General features: G+C 33.8%; 1 protein-coding gene across 4 annotated transcripts in view; it reads right to left on the bottom strand.

The window, feature by feature from the left end:
• Positions 1-1,180: 1,180 nt before the first annotated feature.
• Positions 1,181-18,090, bottom strand: part of LOC110374817 (protein qui-1) — a 111,488-nt gene continuing 94,578 nt past the window's right edge. For 2 of the 4 annotated variants that reach the window (XM_064034204.1, XM_064034206.1), the window contains exons 15-31: positions 15,592-15,770; positions 12,773-12,896; positions 11,785-11,896; positions 11,227-11,505; positions 8,606-8,777; positions 8,388-8,506; positions 7,754-8,014; positions 7,229-7,399; positions 6,530-6,724; positions 6,028-6,226; positions 5,546-5,683; positions 5,137-5,232; positions 4,744-4,888; positions 4,600-4,672; positions 4,406-4,510; positions 4,011-4,089; positions 1,181-3,521 (exon numbers count right to left, since the gene is read on the bottom strand). In XM_064034204.1, coding sequence (XP_063890274.1) covers positions 3,505-3,521; positions 4,011-4,089; positions 4,406-4,510; positions 4,600-4,672; positions 4,744-4,888; positions 5,137-5,232; positions 5,546-5,683; positions 6,028-6,226; positions 6,530-6,724; positions 7,229-7,399; positions 7,754-8,014; positions 8,388-8,506; positions 8,606-8,777; positions 11,227-11,505; positions 11,785-11,896; positions 12,773-12,896; positions 15,592-15,770 — 2,464 coding nt within the window. In that variant the 3' untranslated portion in view covers positions 1,181-3,504. The remainder of the gene's footprint in view (positions 3,522-4,010; positions 4,090-4,405; positions 4,511-4,599; positions 4,673-4,743; positions 4,889-5,136; positions 5,233-5,545; positions 5,684-6,027; positions 6,227-6,529; positions 6,725-7,228; positions 7,400-7,753; positions 8,015-8,387; positions 8,507-8,605; positions 8,778-11,226; positions 11,506-11,784; positions 11,897-12,772; positions 12,897-15,591; positions 15,771-18,090) is intronic. The other 2 variants (XM_064034207.1, XM_064034205.1) reach the window with 1 other exon arrangement.

Genomic DNA, 18,090 nt, shown 5'->3' with positions numbered 1-18,090 from the left:
ATTAATAATACTGCATTTGAAATCAGTATCGGCCACTTGACTAAAAAAATATAAATTAAGAGATACGTAATGCTTGTGTCGTAGCCTGCGTAAAATAGTATATTTAGTAAGGAGGCAACGACAGCAGGTCCCAGCCACGCACACAGAGAAACTTTCCAAATGTTGTCATTTTCCGTGGTGAACACTTTGACTAAGCCGAAGTATATCTGTCGACTGAACACAAACATCCAGGCGATGAGCACCAACTCCGAATAAATTATGACCAGAATTTCCACGAAGAGTAAGCGTTCAGAAATTAGACACGTATGGAACGCATTAATGTCGCGGAAGAATCTCACGGACGTGTACAAAAATCTGGCCAGCATGAATTGTATGAGCTGTTGATTTTTGTAATTTCGTCTCCATTCTCCAAACAGTACTGCCGTTAATACGAGCAGGGTCAAAGCAGCTGCAGACAATGCTATGCCGATCGTGCTCCATGTCAAAGTGAAAATAGTCCAGAACGACGTCTCATTCTTCGCCGAGTGAATTATGCTTCCTTGTTCTAACTCTAAGAAACTCAACTTAAATTGAAAGTTTGTACTGTTCAATTCATTAATTTCTTTTATTGGGCATAAGCTGTAATCGTCCATATTTAGGATTATTTAGTCACTTCAGCACATCACACTCCAATTTATCTGGCGATAAAACACTATCGCCTGTTTGCGGTTTTTGATAATTATGTTCATATTGCACGATTCACAAGTATTTTTAACTGCATTTTGTTACACTTTTTGTTTTGTTAATTGCAAATTAACAAGTACTTATCAAGGTTTTCACCGAACAACTAAAATATTGTTTTTATAAACACTTAGCGATCAAACGCGTCCACTGTTTGACAATCATTTATGGATTATGTACAAGCTCTTACATGATAACACTTTTTTATCTACCATGGATTAGATTGGATATTTTTGTATCAAACAGAGTACTTATAGATACGTAATTAACATATCAATATGTGAACCTGAGGGATCATAATATTTACAAGTCAATTATCACGTGTCATTCACAGTTGTTTCATAGAATTGCTGATTAATGGGGTCCATCGACTGAACTTTTCAAGTACATTTAAGGGTTGACATGGACTAAAAAGGTCAGTTGAAATAAAAGGTTTTATTTTTGGGTAAATAAAAACACATTATAAGAAACACAGAGGATATATTTTCAGATATAATGCCACGACAGGTCAAAAATAAAACTCACGTACGTGAGGAATAAGAAACGATAAATATATAAAACTCTATACAAATAGTTAACAAGGTGACAGTGTCTAACGATCAGTTTTTCAACTTATTGCAATCAAACTGAACTTTACACTTGAGGACAAAATTATACGACTTTGATGACTATACACACTCCAGCTTTAGACTTATAACCGCATTGTTTACGAATACGGATTCCACAAATATCGTGAATCACTGCCTCTTTTATTTTGTCCTCAAGTGTAAACAGCTATCGAATTTCCCTTCAAAACACTTTTAGCTTGTTTGTGACAGATTGATTTAAGAAGCGAAGTGCCGAGCTTTGTTTGTTCGGATATATTCATTGAATTGTATTCAGAAGAGGATTCAGTTGCCTATTCGACTACAAGTAAGTGCATCTACTTATGAAATATTATTGCATTGTCTAATTTATACATACAAGTAACGTCTATTACCAACATTTAAAATTTTAGAAATTCTACACAATAAAATTTACCCTACTTATAGCATTACTCGCTGCATCAATCAAATTTTAATTAAATAGCTATGATCGATATTTGTTTAAAGTAATTTACTACTACTAAAACTGACTGAAATTACAAAATTCATTATGTACTTATAATTACGAATTGAAACGTCGAAGAAAACAATAGTTGAGAAAATTCGAACAAGTTAAAACAGTCGTTTGGATAAAAGTTTACGGTAGGTGCAAAAGCTTACTTGGTACAAACGTTTTTTTTACTTTTTGGAATTTGATATTTATTGTATACAAAGTTGTCAATGAAAAACCTTACTCTCCTCGTTAGCTCTTACTTGTAATATGGATAACGTGTCATAAATATTTCATTAGTTTAATTTCACGATGTTGCAAATAAAATATTTAAAAAGTTATTCATAAAACACTTCAATAGATAGATTGTATCTAACAGACGATAATATTACACTAATTATTCATAAGGATAACTCTTTGTAGTTTGAAAACTATGTGTACTTATATAGAAGTCTTTATTAGGGATCACAGTTGGAAAACACTAGTTCGATACACAAATCGGGGAAATTACAGTCTAGATCTAACTAAACTACTAATCTATTATTTCATTAACAACTATTTTCACTTATCGTTATTACTTATTCATATTAACAACAAAATAATTGATTAAAATATCAGTTTGAAACATTATCAGTTTAAACACTGAGATATTTAACAGAATAGGTATTCAACAATTATAATTTAAATAACTAGAATATGCGAAAGATTTAGGAAAAAGGAAAAATAAAGCTTAAAAAAAACATGAAGGACTACACTTTAACATTTATTAAAATTAAAATATTGTACTGATTAAGGTAACTCAACTTTGGTAAAACAATAAAACTAAACAATAAATATTTTTGCATTTTAGAATATCTTAAATAACAGCGAATTCGTACTTAACACCAAAAGAGGTGTTTACTAATAGACGCTAAATATTTTAAAGCTCATAAAAATCAGTGATACGTAAAAATCTTCTAATAGCATTAAACTGAAGCTCCGAAGGTAATATAGTTACTACTTATTTATTACTCTTAAGTTGTACCTAAGTAAGTACTTAACACGTGCTGAAATATTAGCGTGAATCAAAGTACAGTCGAACTACCGAGGACCAGTTTCCAATAATATCGATCAATATTGTTATTATTTATTCAGATTTTTTAGATATTGATAAGTGTATATTTTAAAAGAGGACGCGTATTGTGTTTGTTCTGCAATATAAAGTGTTTACTAAAATATTATTTTTGTTAAGAAACTGGCCCCAAAAGGAAGCTAATAGTAATAAGTCTAGAAGATCACAATGCGTACACGTAAATTATTTCATAGCTTCCTACAACAGTATTATCAGCAATTTTTTAAATATTGACTTATTTCGTAATTTTTGTTATAAACCTAAAGTCTAATTTTCATTAAACTTAGTTCGTATTTTCATTAATTTTGTTAACACTTAAAAATGACCTAAAGTGTCCTTGATAATAAATTAATTGCTCTATTTGAGACTGCTGAATTATGTAACAAAGTAATAGAAAAGGAAGATCTTGTGATGAACGGCGAATTAAGAAAGGAATTAGGGACAGAACAGGAAACAATATTATTTCCACTAAAACTAATTATATTATATTATGAATAAACAATCTACAAATTAAGAAGAAACGAGACCAGCTCATAATGCAGAATTTTTAATAAATAAGTTAAAATTAATTAATTGATATTGTTTAAAACTAAGCATCCTTACTCGACCATGTGTTCTGTGAAAGAAAAAATAATTTATTTATATGAGTACGTATGTAAGCACGTCTAAAATTCTATCATTGATTGTAATATAACTTCTAACACGAAAACCTTCAAACAAATGGAAAGATCGATCAATATCGTATTTTAGATAAGGCATTAATGGAAATTACAAAGTTTATTCGAACTTTCTCTGTCTCATTATATCTTTGATGTTACGGAATGGAAGATACGCATTGTTGTTAGAATTGGTTCTGCAAGAAGAATCGATAAAAAGGAATATATTGATAAAGCCTTATTTAAAACCCATAATATGAAATTGCAGAATTTGTTTTAATTAGACATATAAAACCTCCATTTTTATATGTCTAATAAAAACAAATTTTAGGAAGATTGTTTTATACAATTTTATTTAGTTCAGAATATTTTGACAAAGTAAACGAAAAGGATTTATACCCTATATAGAAACAAAAATAAAGTCGTAAGATAATAAAGTAACAAGTTACCTTGTTCCTCAACGGGCGTATGCTCTTCGTCCGAAGAATCGAATCGACTCTCGATTAATGAACTCTGTTTCTGCAGTGACTGGAACCAAAGATGCAATTATCGATACTAATAATTGACGTAGGTACAATGTTTTATAAATTCGCATTTTTTTTTTGCTTTGTGAATGAAGCAAGATTTTTATATAAAAATAATGATTGTGTATATGAAACATGATATTCCTGTTGCAGAATCGTATTTTTGCGCAAGTAAATTGTTGATATCAAATATCTGAAACGTTCTTTAAATTGCAATTATTACGGTAAAGATGGAGAAAAAACATCAATAGCTAGTCTATATGTAACTTCGATTGCCTACATATGTAACTTATACTTTGTGATAACAATGTTAGCCGTACCTTATTGGAGCGTCGTCTCGGCGGCGATATCTTGTTCCATAAAGCTTCAAGCTGATCGAAGTGCTGAGATTGCGCTATTGCCGCCTCTTCGGGTCCTAAGCTCACCTGCAGTTGACGTTTTATGTCAATTTTAAAATTTATCCAAGTTATGAAAATGTTACTGACAGTAGAAATAGTTTAGGTTTAGATTTTACCTGTGAACCTAAGTCTTTGTTCTTTGCTTCTTGTATTTTTGAGATCTCTTCCATTGATGCGGATACAGAAAACCTTAAAGAAAACATATCAGTAAATTTTTTTGTCCTTGAAGTTTAATTTTTTCGGTATGTTAGTTTTCTTACCTTCTCTTCAAACGTTCATCTACTTGAGCCATCATAGCTGCCGAAGTAAGATGTCCATATTTCTTCTGCCAGGTATACGTATCCAAAGAAACTTCTTTCTTGAGTAATCTTCTCATCGGCCGCTTCGGAGCCAACGGCCGCAACTCTGGACAAATAAATATCGCTTGTTGTTGTTTTTCTTATATTCGCGTCTGATATTGAATTACTGTTTCCTTTTTCCATTAAGTAATGAATGTAGCTTGTATAGTGTAGGTAAGTTATTGAAAGGTCAAAAGGTTCCATTACAGTTATTAAACGTAAATCTTGTTGAAATTTGTATGATGATGTCGTCTAAATAGAAAAGTACATTAACTTTCTGTAACTTAATGAGTTGAGTGAATGTATTGGACTTACTTGACTTACCATCAACATCTTTAGTAGGTGCAGCGTACGTTGGTATTTTAACATACGTGGCTGGTGTATTATGCAGACAAATCATCGGAAGGCAACCTGGTGGAAACCATACAGTGAATCGATATTTTTCATAATAATGATAATATTATCATATTGAAATAATATTTGTTTTTTGTTTAAACAAACCAATAACTGGAGAAATTATTTAATCAAAATTGTCAAAAACTTCATCATAGAGGAAAATATTTAATGTAGCTACAATTCAATTCATATCTTCAAGCATCACACACGAATCATCATATCTCTCATTATCAGCCATTAACATACCTCCTCTCTTATCATAATAATTTATTAGTCTCGAATTCATTGATAAGTATTAATATAACATTGCTAGGACAAAGGGTGTCACCTCGATCCAACAGATGAACAGCGATTCGTGCGCAATCGCTAGTGATCTGGAACCCGAGTAGTGGCACGTGCAACGCTAAGGATGTCAACGCTAGACCCCTCTTAGTTTCCCAGATAATAAGTGTTTTATCTTCCGCACCTGGTTAAGCAAAACAGATTTTGTAAGTGTACTTGGCAATCAATTGAGTACAGGTACCTAGATTTGGAAATGCTAAATATATAATCAGATGGAATTTAGACTGGAATTAATTTGGACGAAGAGATAATGCTGGCGCTTAATGCGATAAGTAGTCTGCGTAAATGAAATGTAATTATGTTATGTTGATAAGCGTTTCTAGAAATTGGGGTCTGAATTCAATAAATTTAAGAAAATAATATAATCTATTCAAGGAAAGCATTCTTGTGAAATGTATCCGAAATTGGAAAAAATAGGTATCTACTTCTTCAAAACTATAGTTTTTAGCTTCAGATATTTATACTTACTAGACACAGCGATAGTTCCGTCTCCAGTGACTTTGACGCAGGTAACTTTTCCCAGATGTCCAGATAGCAAATGAAGGTCGGATCCAGTATTGATGTCCCACACTATGAGATTACAGTCCCAAGACCCTGATACTATCTGAGTCTTATTTGTTATAGACACTGCTACGCAGGTGACTATGTCTGAGTGACCGACCAGTACCTGTAGGATATATTTTCCTTTTAAAATGGTTTTACATTTTTCTAGTTCGCTCTTCAAAAGGTCATGTCAATATCGAGATTGTTGTTGTAAGACCATAATGCGATTATGCTAAAACTTTAAGTCTTAACCCTTAAGTTTTTTTTGTTGATTCTTCTGAAGGGTTGACTGATGGCTTATTTTTAATAGAAAAAAGGTTTTGTATGAAATTACACACATCCTTTATATTATTTAAAAGAGCCACCACTTTAGCAGGGTTCTGTATATCAGTGAAGTCCTGACAAATGACAAAAAACTACTACTCACCTGAGACAATTTCCCTCCATCCAACTTCCAGACCTTGAGCGACATATCCATGGAACCAGTGACAACATGTTGCGAGTCGGCTGTCAAAGCGAAACATGTGATCCTTTCTGCGTGAGATACGTTCCGTTTTTCTTCTCCACTGTCACCGCCGGCTAGTGTCCAAATACGAACTGAGTTATCACCGTCGGATAGTACCTGTAGGGTATAAATTAAGTTAATGAGAATTTTAAACCGCTCAAATATCAAACAAATTGATGGGCCAGTTTTAATATAAAAAAAAAACATTAAATTACAAGACTGATACTAGGTATGGGTTTAATACATCCTGTGACTATATCAATGACTTCTACTTTGGCCCAAATTCCAACAAGTCACGAGCACTCTCCAAGTTTGTAAATCCTGAAATCTATTAGACTTTAGGCTAACATAGTGCACGTCTAAGTTGATAAAGTTGTAGGAAACTTGGCTACTATCGTAACGGTTTGTCATTGCATGACTTATCGATTTTTTGTTTCTGTTACATCGTGTCTGTAGACTGTATTGATGATCTAGAGGGAGGTGGTGTTAAAGATTTGCCTTATCGACATGTCTAGTAATAATGTTACGGCAGACAGAAAAAGAAGAAAGAGAAAAATGCTAAAGAGACCTAAAATAACAATGAGGGGATGATGATTCATGATTTCTGTAGTAAGTACTTACAGCGAACTTCATATTAAGCGTGACATCAAGGCTGGCAGTAGGCGCGGCAGTGGAGTGCAGCACGATGCCCGAGTCTACCAGCCACACGTGCACTGTGCGAGCGCGGTCGCCTGACATTGCGCGACGACCATCCGACATCATGAGAAGTGTTTGTAGGGCGGCTGAGTGACCCTGTTTTTTCAAATGTGTTTTATGAGAACTTGTTTGTTTGATACAATTTGATAGTAACTTAAGAAATGAGAGACAGAACTGAGACTTTATGTATCGTATGGCACAAGGCAATGGGTGCCTAAATAAAATTGTGAGATAAATTAAAGTAAAATGAATACGTAAAGGTTAAAGATAAAATGTTTGTTGATAAGACAAGTTTCTTAATTACATGTTTAAAACAGAAGTTAAAACTTTCACGCGAACGACCTTCATACATACTCAAGGAACTGAAGTCTTGAATATATCGTCAAGACATAATAAGTGGGAATACTACCTACATTTGTACATAAAAAATAAGCCACTATATAAACATACCTTATACGTCAACGAAGGAGAATTATCAGCCAGCTGCCAGACCACAATAGTTCTGTCCTCAGACCCACTGAGTACCAACAAATTGTTAGGAGAGAAGGTAACACAAGTGACATGTCCTAGGTGGCCGTTCAGCGTTGTTTGAAGACGATGGGTGGAGAGATGCCATACTCGAACTAAGCCGCGGGCACAACCGCTAGCGGCCAGTTGGCCGTCACGGGAGATTTCTAGGCAACTGATTGGGATCAGCTCGCTTTGTTCCGCCTGTTGGAAAAGTTTAAGTTTTATTAATAAGTTTTGTATTAAGTGATAGTGAGTGAAGCAAATCGGAATAAAAAATGTGTGCTTATTATTAATGTCAAGAATAATCAACAAAATGTAGGGTAGCCGCATGTAACTAAAATATCAAGACAACCTACACCTTAGTGTGTCCAGGACCATGGATGCTGTAAAGGATCCGAAACGTCGGGATTAAATAATATTAATATAACCGCGGTGAAATCCGTAAAAGTAGTTTTATTTAAATGTCTACCTAATATTCGCGTAAGTGTCAGAAATCAAAATGTTTGCTTCTTCTTTTCGGTTTAAAAATGAAAATAGATAAAAATAAATCAGGGTATGGATATTCCAAAGTTACCTGTAACATTGTGACATTCGTCATAGATTTTGTTTGGCGTCGCTTCGTCTGCTTAGTTGGTCGGAAATTGGTCAAGTTATCTTCTGTGTGGAATGAATAAATCGTTACTCTGTTGCCGCCTGAAAATAATGCAAGGTTAGCAAAGATATCTCGTAAAAAGAAACTGTGTTTGACGGGCTGTTCTTCATGTTGCATGAGAGAAAATTCTTCTTACTTACCTGCAGCTAACAAGAAATGATCTTTATCCGCAACAGCAAGGGCAGCCAGATCATGAGCTACTGCTAATGTTCTTAAAAGCGTTGCGCTGTGTAGACTATATAGGTAAATGCGTTGGTCTGCACACCCTACTGCCGCACGAGATGAGTCGTGAGCCACGCAGAAGCATTTCACCTAAACGTGAACAAGAATATATTATAAACAAATTATATTTCAATCATTTTTCAATGAAACTGAGCATGTATATATGTGTTGGTCCGTAGTAGGCCTAATGGTTGACTGATCGTTTATTTTGAAGGTAATTGTGAATTCAATCAAATGTTTTGCAAAACTTTGGTCCACGAAACTATTCTTAACTTGAAATAGTCTGCACTTTAAGAAACTTTTTCAAGACAGCAGAACCTTCTTTCCTGGAGAATTAATTAAAGAATCAATTAGTACCTGTCCGAGTCTAAGTTTTCGATTCAATTTCCTATTAATTGATAGTTCGTTGATATCGAGAAGTGAACATCGAAAATAATTTAACTTTGTCCTTTGTTCATCTTAATGTTCAGACTAATATAAGACTGGTTCATAAATTATAGCAATTATTATGTAAATTACTGAACTAAATCATATTTACTAATATCTTAGTAGGTTCATGTACGAAATTTTTTTTAGAATAATTCTTATGCTTATATTTCACAGATTATATTTCTATTATTCATATACTGCAGTAATTATGGTTTTCTGATTAATGAAAGCTGTAACTATCTTGTCAGGAACATTAATTACAACAGTATTGTGTGGTTAGAGAATCAATGTTGTCATCACAGATATTGATAATCAATCACTTTGATAGTCTGCACGATACTATTCAGTGAGCAAATAATTAAAAGAATATTTGTCTCGTATTAAACACTAGCTTTCTCGTAAAAAGGCCTTCCTCAATAGATCAGCTATCAAACACTGTTTTTTTTTCTAAATCGGACCACTAATTCCTGCGAAAGCTCTTTTTAGTAAATAAACAAATTCTTCAATGTTATTACATTACAATGAAAATATAACAAAAGTTTATATAGGAACAAAAATAAAATGTTCCCGAACCCACAATATCGATGGTACCATAATAGCATCGCTTAGCGTGCCGTATCTACCAAATGTAATAAGAAACGGGTCCAAGAGCACTTAAAAGAAATCGGTGGTAATCTATTTTCTCTAACGAATAAAGAGCTTAACCAATTTAGTGATCCCCAATTACGTAGGTTGAATGTGCTATATGTCAAGCCTGTATTGGTCTGAATATTTTGGGGACAACAATTTGGTCACGGGTTTCGCAAGTTTGAATTTATCGGGAATTAGTTGTAGGAATCTCAAGTTGGTCGGGGTGGCCGTTGACAAGCAAAGGAATGTTTTGTTCTTTGAAAGGGTTTATTTTATAAAGTTGTTGGAGAAATTTTTATTTCAGTGTCAATTTCATAATGGCACCTAGAAGTAATATAACTCCATATATGCTCTATGTACTGTACATTTCCGTTTTTATGGACACTACATACAAATTCCGAAATAAGTTATACGTATAAGTATCTAGGTATCGTTAAGAAAAAAAATACGTTTTAGTATATAAGTATATTTTATACGTATAAGTATATACGTATAGGTATATAACTATCGTCCTAAGTTTTTAAACGATATAGTAGAAGGCAATGCCCTTAAACATAAATCTCGACAAAAATAGCGGCTTAAGATGATAAATTTAAATTGAGGCCGCAGAAAAAATACCTTTACTTTTATAATAACTACAAGTTAATTCCCTTAACAAAATGTTTTCTCATCGAGGCAACTTTTAAACTTTGTCTATTTAATTTTAACAAAATCCTCGTACCGTGGCGTGAGATTAACGTTGTTCCCAGATAATAGGAAGGTATTGCTGAACAAAGTTTTAAGATAAAGTTATGTTGGGACGCAACAGGGGTCCTCTTTGAATAAAGTTTTTCTTTCTCTCCGGCCGTATAAAATGAAGTAGATAAAAGAAAAGTGATAGTGATTCTACTAAGAGGAAATTGAATTTATGGTATAAATCGGATTAATTTGCAGGGATTGCGCGAAGCAGAGAGCCAGGACTGACCTAGTCGCGAGGTTGTAATAATTGCTTCATCTTTTATGCTTCACTCCGCCATATTAGATTATGAACTGTACAAACGCCAGTCCTGTTGGCTGGGATGCTATTCTCTATTATAATACCTACGGGATCTACAGCGGATTGTACAACAAAAGCTTCCTTGTCTTTAACTTAAACAATGAGTCCGTTGTTTCCATTCAAAGTTAATTAGACTGGCATTTGTTTTATTTTTGTAAAATAGCTACAACCTTTTGTCGTGATTAGTTTAATTAGAATTTATGAAATGTTGAACTTCTGAAAAATAATGAAATCGTTCCTACTCTACGCAAAGAATGCCTATTGCTTAAAAATAGAATTACGGACATTATGAAATATATTTTTAGTCGAGGACAAATCGAAAATAACACGAAGATATAAAGTTTTCAACACATTTCATACTATCCTTGCAACGTGACACTGTAACAAAATTGTTACCTGTCACTTCCACCCTACTATACACTAAAACATTCTCTCAAAGCTTACCTTAGCCTTGTGTCTCTTCAGTACATGCAGATGTGTCCCCGTAATGAACGTTCGGACATGCAGTTCATTTTCTCCTTGCAACGTGACAAGAAACACATTGTCGTCTGTCACTTCCATAGTGTTTATTGGCACGCCAGCGTTCACGGTACTGAGCAGTGTGAAGTTGTCTACGTTCCACGTGCAAACTGTCCCGTCTTGGGAACATGTGACAAGGATCTCGCCATCTTGGATTACTTTGACAGCTGTCACTGGGCCGCGGTGGTGGTCTAGTTTTGTTACCTGGAGTGAAATATACTTTCTTAGTTTTGATTGATAAATGCAAAACATGTAAAGAAATAGCAAGAAGAAAGCAAGTAAGAAGAAATTTTATGTCTTTAAGAAAGTTATAAGGTCCTCAAAAAGCAGTTTGAAGACAAAATTAATATAGTTTTATTTTTTATTAATATACTTTTATGAAAAACAAAATTGTAGCCTTCAAAAATAGTTTCCAGTCTAGTGAGTTTCTAGTAATAAAATAAAGTGAAATTAAAATATATAATAAAATAATATTGAACTTACTAATGCCCCATCTACGAGTGACGTGACAATAACCGCCGAGTCCTCCCCCCCGCTGATCACTAACGACCGGTTCACGATGGCTGCCACGCACAGCACCGGCGCTATGTGTTCTCTGACAAACAATATGTTATTGTAACAGGATTGATATTGGTAGCTAGATGTTGTTGCTATAGGAACGGGTAGTAACAAGAAGATAGGCATAATCTTAGGAGAGCTGAGCAAAGGAAAATGTTTTATTGCATAAAAGGACAACGAGGCGTAAGAATGTTCTAATATATACTGTCAAATATAAGTTTATCAGTGGTTGAAAATATTGAAAAGTAATGAAATAAGAATTATTATGATTATTATGATTTTATTCATCTATCATACCAAATTAGACATTACGGTTGCTAGGTGCTATGGCTAAAAAGATATTGAGGAAGTGCTGACAAACTTTAGATATGAAATTAAAATTGTGATCTTAAAATCTTTTCTTTACATTCTATTTTCTTTGGAAAAATCTGAACTTTTATACAAGTTCAAATGACGCATGTAACTTTATAGTTCAATATAATGACTTCAACACCTTCAAATTGAACTTCTTATATCATTCTTTGTTGTAAGAGATAATGGACTGGAATTAATGTCGTTAGTACAATAGAACACGACATTAATTAGGTAATTGATTACAATGAACAGAATTGATATTGTATTTTGTCAACCAATGTACCTCCTATCTAGAAATTACTTGGATCACTAGTTCCAGCTGTGTTGCTTCATTGAAATATTTTCTTCACAAACCTAACCAACTAATAAGAAGAAATAATGATGTCATTTGTAATATGAACACAAAAAAGAAAGGTTAATGTTCTAACGTTTCCAAGATGATGTCTCCGAAATCCTTCAGTAGTTTTTGTCTAAGGGTAAGTATGTTCCTACTTATATTACAAACAACAAAAACGTCCTATCTTTAATAGGTAAATAAAATAATTAAGCTACTACTTACAGTATTTTAGTCTTGACTGCTAATGTGTGGAGATCCCAAACAATGACGCTGGTGTCTTCTGACCCAGTCAGAAGGTATTGTGATTCTCTTGTCACGCACATGCATAGGATTCTTCCTGAATGACCTGGTGACAAAATAAATGCCTTTTATGATAAAACGAATAAAAATACAACATGCTAATGATTAAAACGTAGATTCAAATAATTTCGTTTATCCTACATAAATAGGTATAATAGGTAGGATAATCGGGCAGGTTTCCTTACGTAATATACCTATTGCAAAGTTCTTCGTTCGCTTTCAACTCGTACCCATAACATAAAAACAGTTTCGAAACTTTTCACACATTTGCTCTTGTTACTCCAATAGTTAGAACAGTCTTTATGTACATGAGTGCGGTTTGTAAAGTAATGTACACACTAATGTTTGTACATCCAAAAGCGCAAAGTAAGGGTTGTTTTCGGGTTCAATCTGCAAATAAATTATGACGGCAACTCTCGGGTTGGATGTGTGGATATTTCCCAATATAGATTAGATCTATAGTGCACGGTAACCATTTCCAATGTATTACCCGAAAGCTAGAGCCAGCAGGAAATATTGACATGGACATCCGCAAACTTCGGCCGTAGTTGCTTGTATTAAGTGCTTGTTTATACTGCACAGAACTTGATGATTTTGCATTTCGGTGAGTATGATATGAGCAATCGGTAGGGCTGGATTTTGTTTTGATCACTTAATAGAACGGTGAAACCAGGGAGGAGGCTCCGGATTTTTTGAATACCTACCTATCGTTTTCTTTAAAAGACGGTTTATTATTGATATTAAAGTATAAATAATCGAAATGATCCACGCGTATCCACACGTATCCAAACCTCATTGTTATTATGTGTAAACCACCAATTTCCATACGAACAATGATTTTATTTACCTACTTTGGCTTTAAGTTTAAACCATTCATGTTAACCGCATTAGCCATTTCAATTCACAACTTTTGCTAAACAAAACACAAAACCATTCATTAGAATCATTCGATTATAAATTCGGAAGTTCCGATTAATGCACAACAATTTCGTCGATATGCAGGGATACACTCGGTTGGTAAAACAATGATATTATGTAAATAACTAGCAATCTCGATGATTGCAAGTGTAACATGATGTTGATTTTGTTAGTCATGCGTGAAAGGTTGGATTGCGGATGACTGGGTAATTGAATGTTCACACTGATATAATAATTAAAAGCCTATTCGCACAATAGTGTCCTTTCGTATCTCGAGCAGCACATTAAACAGTCGGTCTTATCGGGAACCGACAGTGTTGGTACATTCGCAATTCATTTAGAGTAGCCGAAAAATATTTATAATTCAGCCTTCTCCGTATATTTGATAAAAATATCCAGAGTCTTTACTGAGGTCACGTTCGGCAGAAATAGCTCTAAAAGTAGGCACATTCAGGTAGATAACAATCACCCGCATCTATTAGGACTCCAAGCAGACCTTAGCCTAGTTTGTGTACCTATAAATATATCCTTCACAGTGTGAACGAACTTTCGCAAAATTTTCCGCGAAGAAAATGATTCTTATATCCATCATATATGAGGTAGAAATTGGTTTTGCAAGAAGGAAATCTAATCTTTTAGATTGATCTTGGACATCGTCTGAGCGTGGAAATAGATGGAAGTAGATTATTGCAATAAAATTGGTGCGCTCGCGTGTTACTAGTGGGGCGGGTTCTTGCAATTTTTAACACGAAGACTCTTTAAATGTATGGGATTTGAGTTCGATTATTTCAAGGTTTTTGTTTTTTAGATTATTTTAAATTAGGTCAGTTTGATTACCTACTTTAGATTACGTAGCTTACTTGACGTACAGTCTTGTTCCGATTTTAATTTTTGACCTCCGATTTTTTTTCTAATTCATGATCAAAAATCATTCCAGTATGTTTCTCTTCTTTAGACCAAATTCCAGCAAAGTATAAAAATACTATGTTTACCTACAACATAACAAACGAATTGTTAGTGTTCGAGTTAGCTCACGATGCCCAGGAGTAAGCGAAGCGTATTGTGAAACATTACATTGTGCAAGTCCTCAATAGAGTTTGTTCCTTGTTTGTGAACAACAATCCTGAATTTTAATGTCGTCCACCAAGTTTTCTACGCTAGCCCTGAAGTAACTTTTTTCGACTCACAAAACATTTAGAACAGGTAGGCACTGAGATTTAAATTACTTTCGCAAATAACTAATTAAAAGAGAACAATTTTGTTAACCTGTCAAAAGAGCAAGAAAGAATTTCTGGCAGTGATGGTACTGATGTTAGAACAGGGTAGGTTTTAGCGTTGTATAGACAAACTCAGCATTTTCAAAAAGAAAAACAAAACAAATTAAAACGAGGCACACTTGATTTATTATTTGAGTTAATTTCAAGTTGAGCGCTGACCGGTTTAATTGCTGCAAAGTTTTTAATTAAACGCTATCACAAGTGGAACTGTGGAGTAAAGTATTGCTGTTTATCTTTAAGAGTGATGTGGTGTTTACTGCTCGTTTTGTTTTAAAGACTAAAAATTGTCTTTCTCCGAATTTGGGCGTTTTTACTCGACTGTGAATAAGGTTAAAAGAAAGACTATTACAGTCAAACTTTATGCAGGTTTTTCTTTGTCATTTTTATGAGTATAAAAATTGTTTCTCTTTTTTTCAATACAATTTTATAATTAAAAAAAAAAAAAAACTGCAGCACTAATATGTAGGTATTAATCAAGTTTTTTATGTACCGTATAGCTGAAAAGCAAATATGCCGTTTGAAATATATTACACTATTATATCTCACCTTTAAATGTATGAACTCTGGAGTTAGACATGACATGCCACAGTTGAGGGTCTCCCGCTGAGGGTGCGAGCACTAGATGTTGTCCCGAAGGTGCCAGTTGCAGGAGTCGCGCACCAGCGCCAGGAGTTGATCCTCCCACTGAGAGGACGCGAACTGTTGATGCTATTGGTGGTTGTAACCTAGGACAAAACATAGTGAGGTGAATTTTTTGACTGCAGTAGTAAATGGCGCTGAATACGAAATATTCAAAGTTCAAAAATTTTCTTGAAATCGATCACTCAAACAGATAACATTTTTTCAACAAGACTTGATTGTCAAGTTAGCTGGTTTAACGGAAAGCTCTCTTAAATTATTGTTTTTTTTTGTCACACAAAAACCCGAAGCTCCAGAAAAGTTTTTTCCTAAAAACATCGGCATCAAACAAGCAAGTTTTCCGACCATGACGTGACATGTCATTCTATTTACATAAGCTACTCCAAAAGGGCATTTGATAACAGTAAAGTGCGAAATAGTGTTCCTTTTCAATAACGAGACATGAAATAAAGATAAACATACTGAAGTAACAATGCAAAGGGAAGAAAAACATACAATATTATACGAAAAGAAAGAAAACAAAGGCAATGTTTTTCCCTTATCTATCCCAATTATTTTCCCTGGATTTCTCATTAAGAATAATCGTCTACTCTTGTCCCCGGGAACATAAATTACGAAAAACTTAATGGGGAAGATAGGGAGTGCGATTATCAAGTTAATGAACAATAAAATGTTACTTCTGGGACATTAATGAGAATTTTACAACATTTTTTAAAGGTAAAAAACAATTTGTATTAAAAGAGGCACGTGATGGAGAACTTAACAAATGTATTTTGACATGTTTTCCTTCTAATAGATGCCACTTCAGCTAAGCTCTTAAATGTTGAACTTGTTACTGCTTACTACAATGAGGAACTGAAGAACATAGTATTTCAACTATAAATTGCTAAGAATAAATTTACCAAAATAAGATAGTTCGCTAGTTTATTATTCTAGTACCTGTCCAAAGATCCGTAAAAACCCTTTTGGAAGGTTGACATTTACAGATTGAGCAGAAAGGTTTCTATGTGTGTTTAACTTTTCTCGGACATTTTGATGAAGGAATAACCATTTTTTTAACCGATAGTCAGATTAATGTACCTCCCTACGTTTGTACCTAAGTATTGTACGAAGTACCTACCTACTCGTAATCATTTTTATATTTTAGATTAGATTTATATTAGTTTCTGCAAAAATATGACAGCTTTTACATAAATGAAAAGTCGCATAGTGTTTTATCTTCCTACTAAAACATGTCTACAAAGTGAACCCAATGCTAACTGCGATAAAGCCAATTGTTTAGTTGTACGTTTTCGTGCGCTCAGGTGTTTCCTAGACTCCAATTCCAGTGAGTGGTTACTATGTAATTGCAGTACACTAGTATCACCCGTAACGACCAGTTTTCGAACACTATAAGCCAAATTGATCACTTCTAACGTTCGCTTCGTCTAATTAATGACTATTCTCGAATGTTCTGGAACACTGGATTTCCTCCAAGCACTGTTTGTAAATGATCGGAATTTATATCAGTTCTCGTATCTGTAATGTCTAAAGATCTGACATCGTGTGTACGAATGGAGCAATTAATATGGAAGTTTGGTTTACTTGAGCCGTAATGTAAGGAAACTTTGGCTTTATAGAGTTATCTGTATCGTAAATACTATTGCTTTAGTGCTGTAGATATTGATTGGTTCTGTTCGAGGTTTGTTTATTGGGAACTTTGTGTAAGTGGGACATTGTTAGTATTAGTCATACATACGTTGAAATAATTTAAAAAGAGGTAATGATTTCAGTACCCGAGAATTTATGTAAAAATTGAGGTTTTTGGGTTTACCAATTTACATTTTAGTGTACCTACTCTATGTTTAGATTTTTTTCTAACAATTTCGTAAACGTGATAGTTTACACCCCAAAACTTGTTTGTTGTTTGTAACAAATATTGTAACAAACCATTTACAACAGTTTTAGTATTTAACGACCAATAAAGGTTATTTATGATATTAGTTGGCGTTTTGATTGGATGATAAGTAAGCGTTTACATTTGTTCGACGGGGCACGCGATGTTCAAGGAATTGAACTTGTCTGATATTGTTCGGCAAGTTTCATGACAAAGTTTGTAATAGAACAAGTCAAGCGATGCACTAACTTAACTTGGAAACTAGTAATTTTACTTTGTACACTTATTCGATAAAAAATAAAATGAGAAGAAAATATACAAAATGTAAAGTAATTGGAAGCGCTTATCATCGTTGTGATGCAATAAAGGTACAATATACATAATTGATGCAATTTAAGTACACGTAATTTTGCGTAAATAAATCTTCAGTCATTAAAATGAAAGAGAAATCTCGGCTCGACGAAAACCGGTCACAACTTACGAATAAATGTTGCCAAAATAAATATAAAAGTGCGTCATTTCGGATGGTA

The sequence above is a fragment of the Helicoverpa armigera genome, chromosome 4 (genome assembly GCF_030705265.1).
Source record: "Helicoverpa armigera isolate CAAS_96S chromosome 4, ASM3070526v1, whole genome shotgun sequence".
NCBI classification, from domain to species: domain Eukaryota; kingdom Metazoa; phylum Arthropoda; class Insecta; order Lepidoptera; family Noctuidae; genus Helicoverpa; species Helicoverpa armigera.
This window is presented reverse-complemented; position numbering and strand designations above follow the sequence as displayed.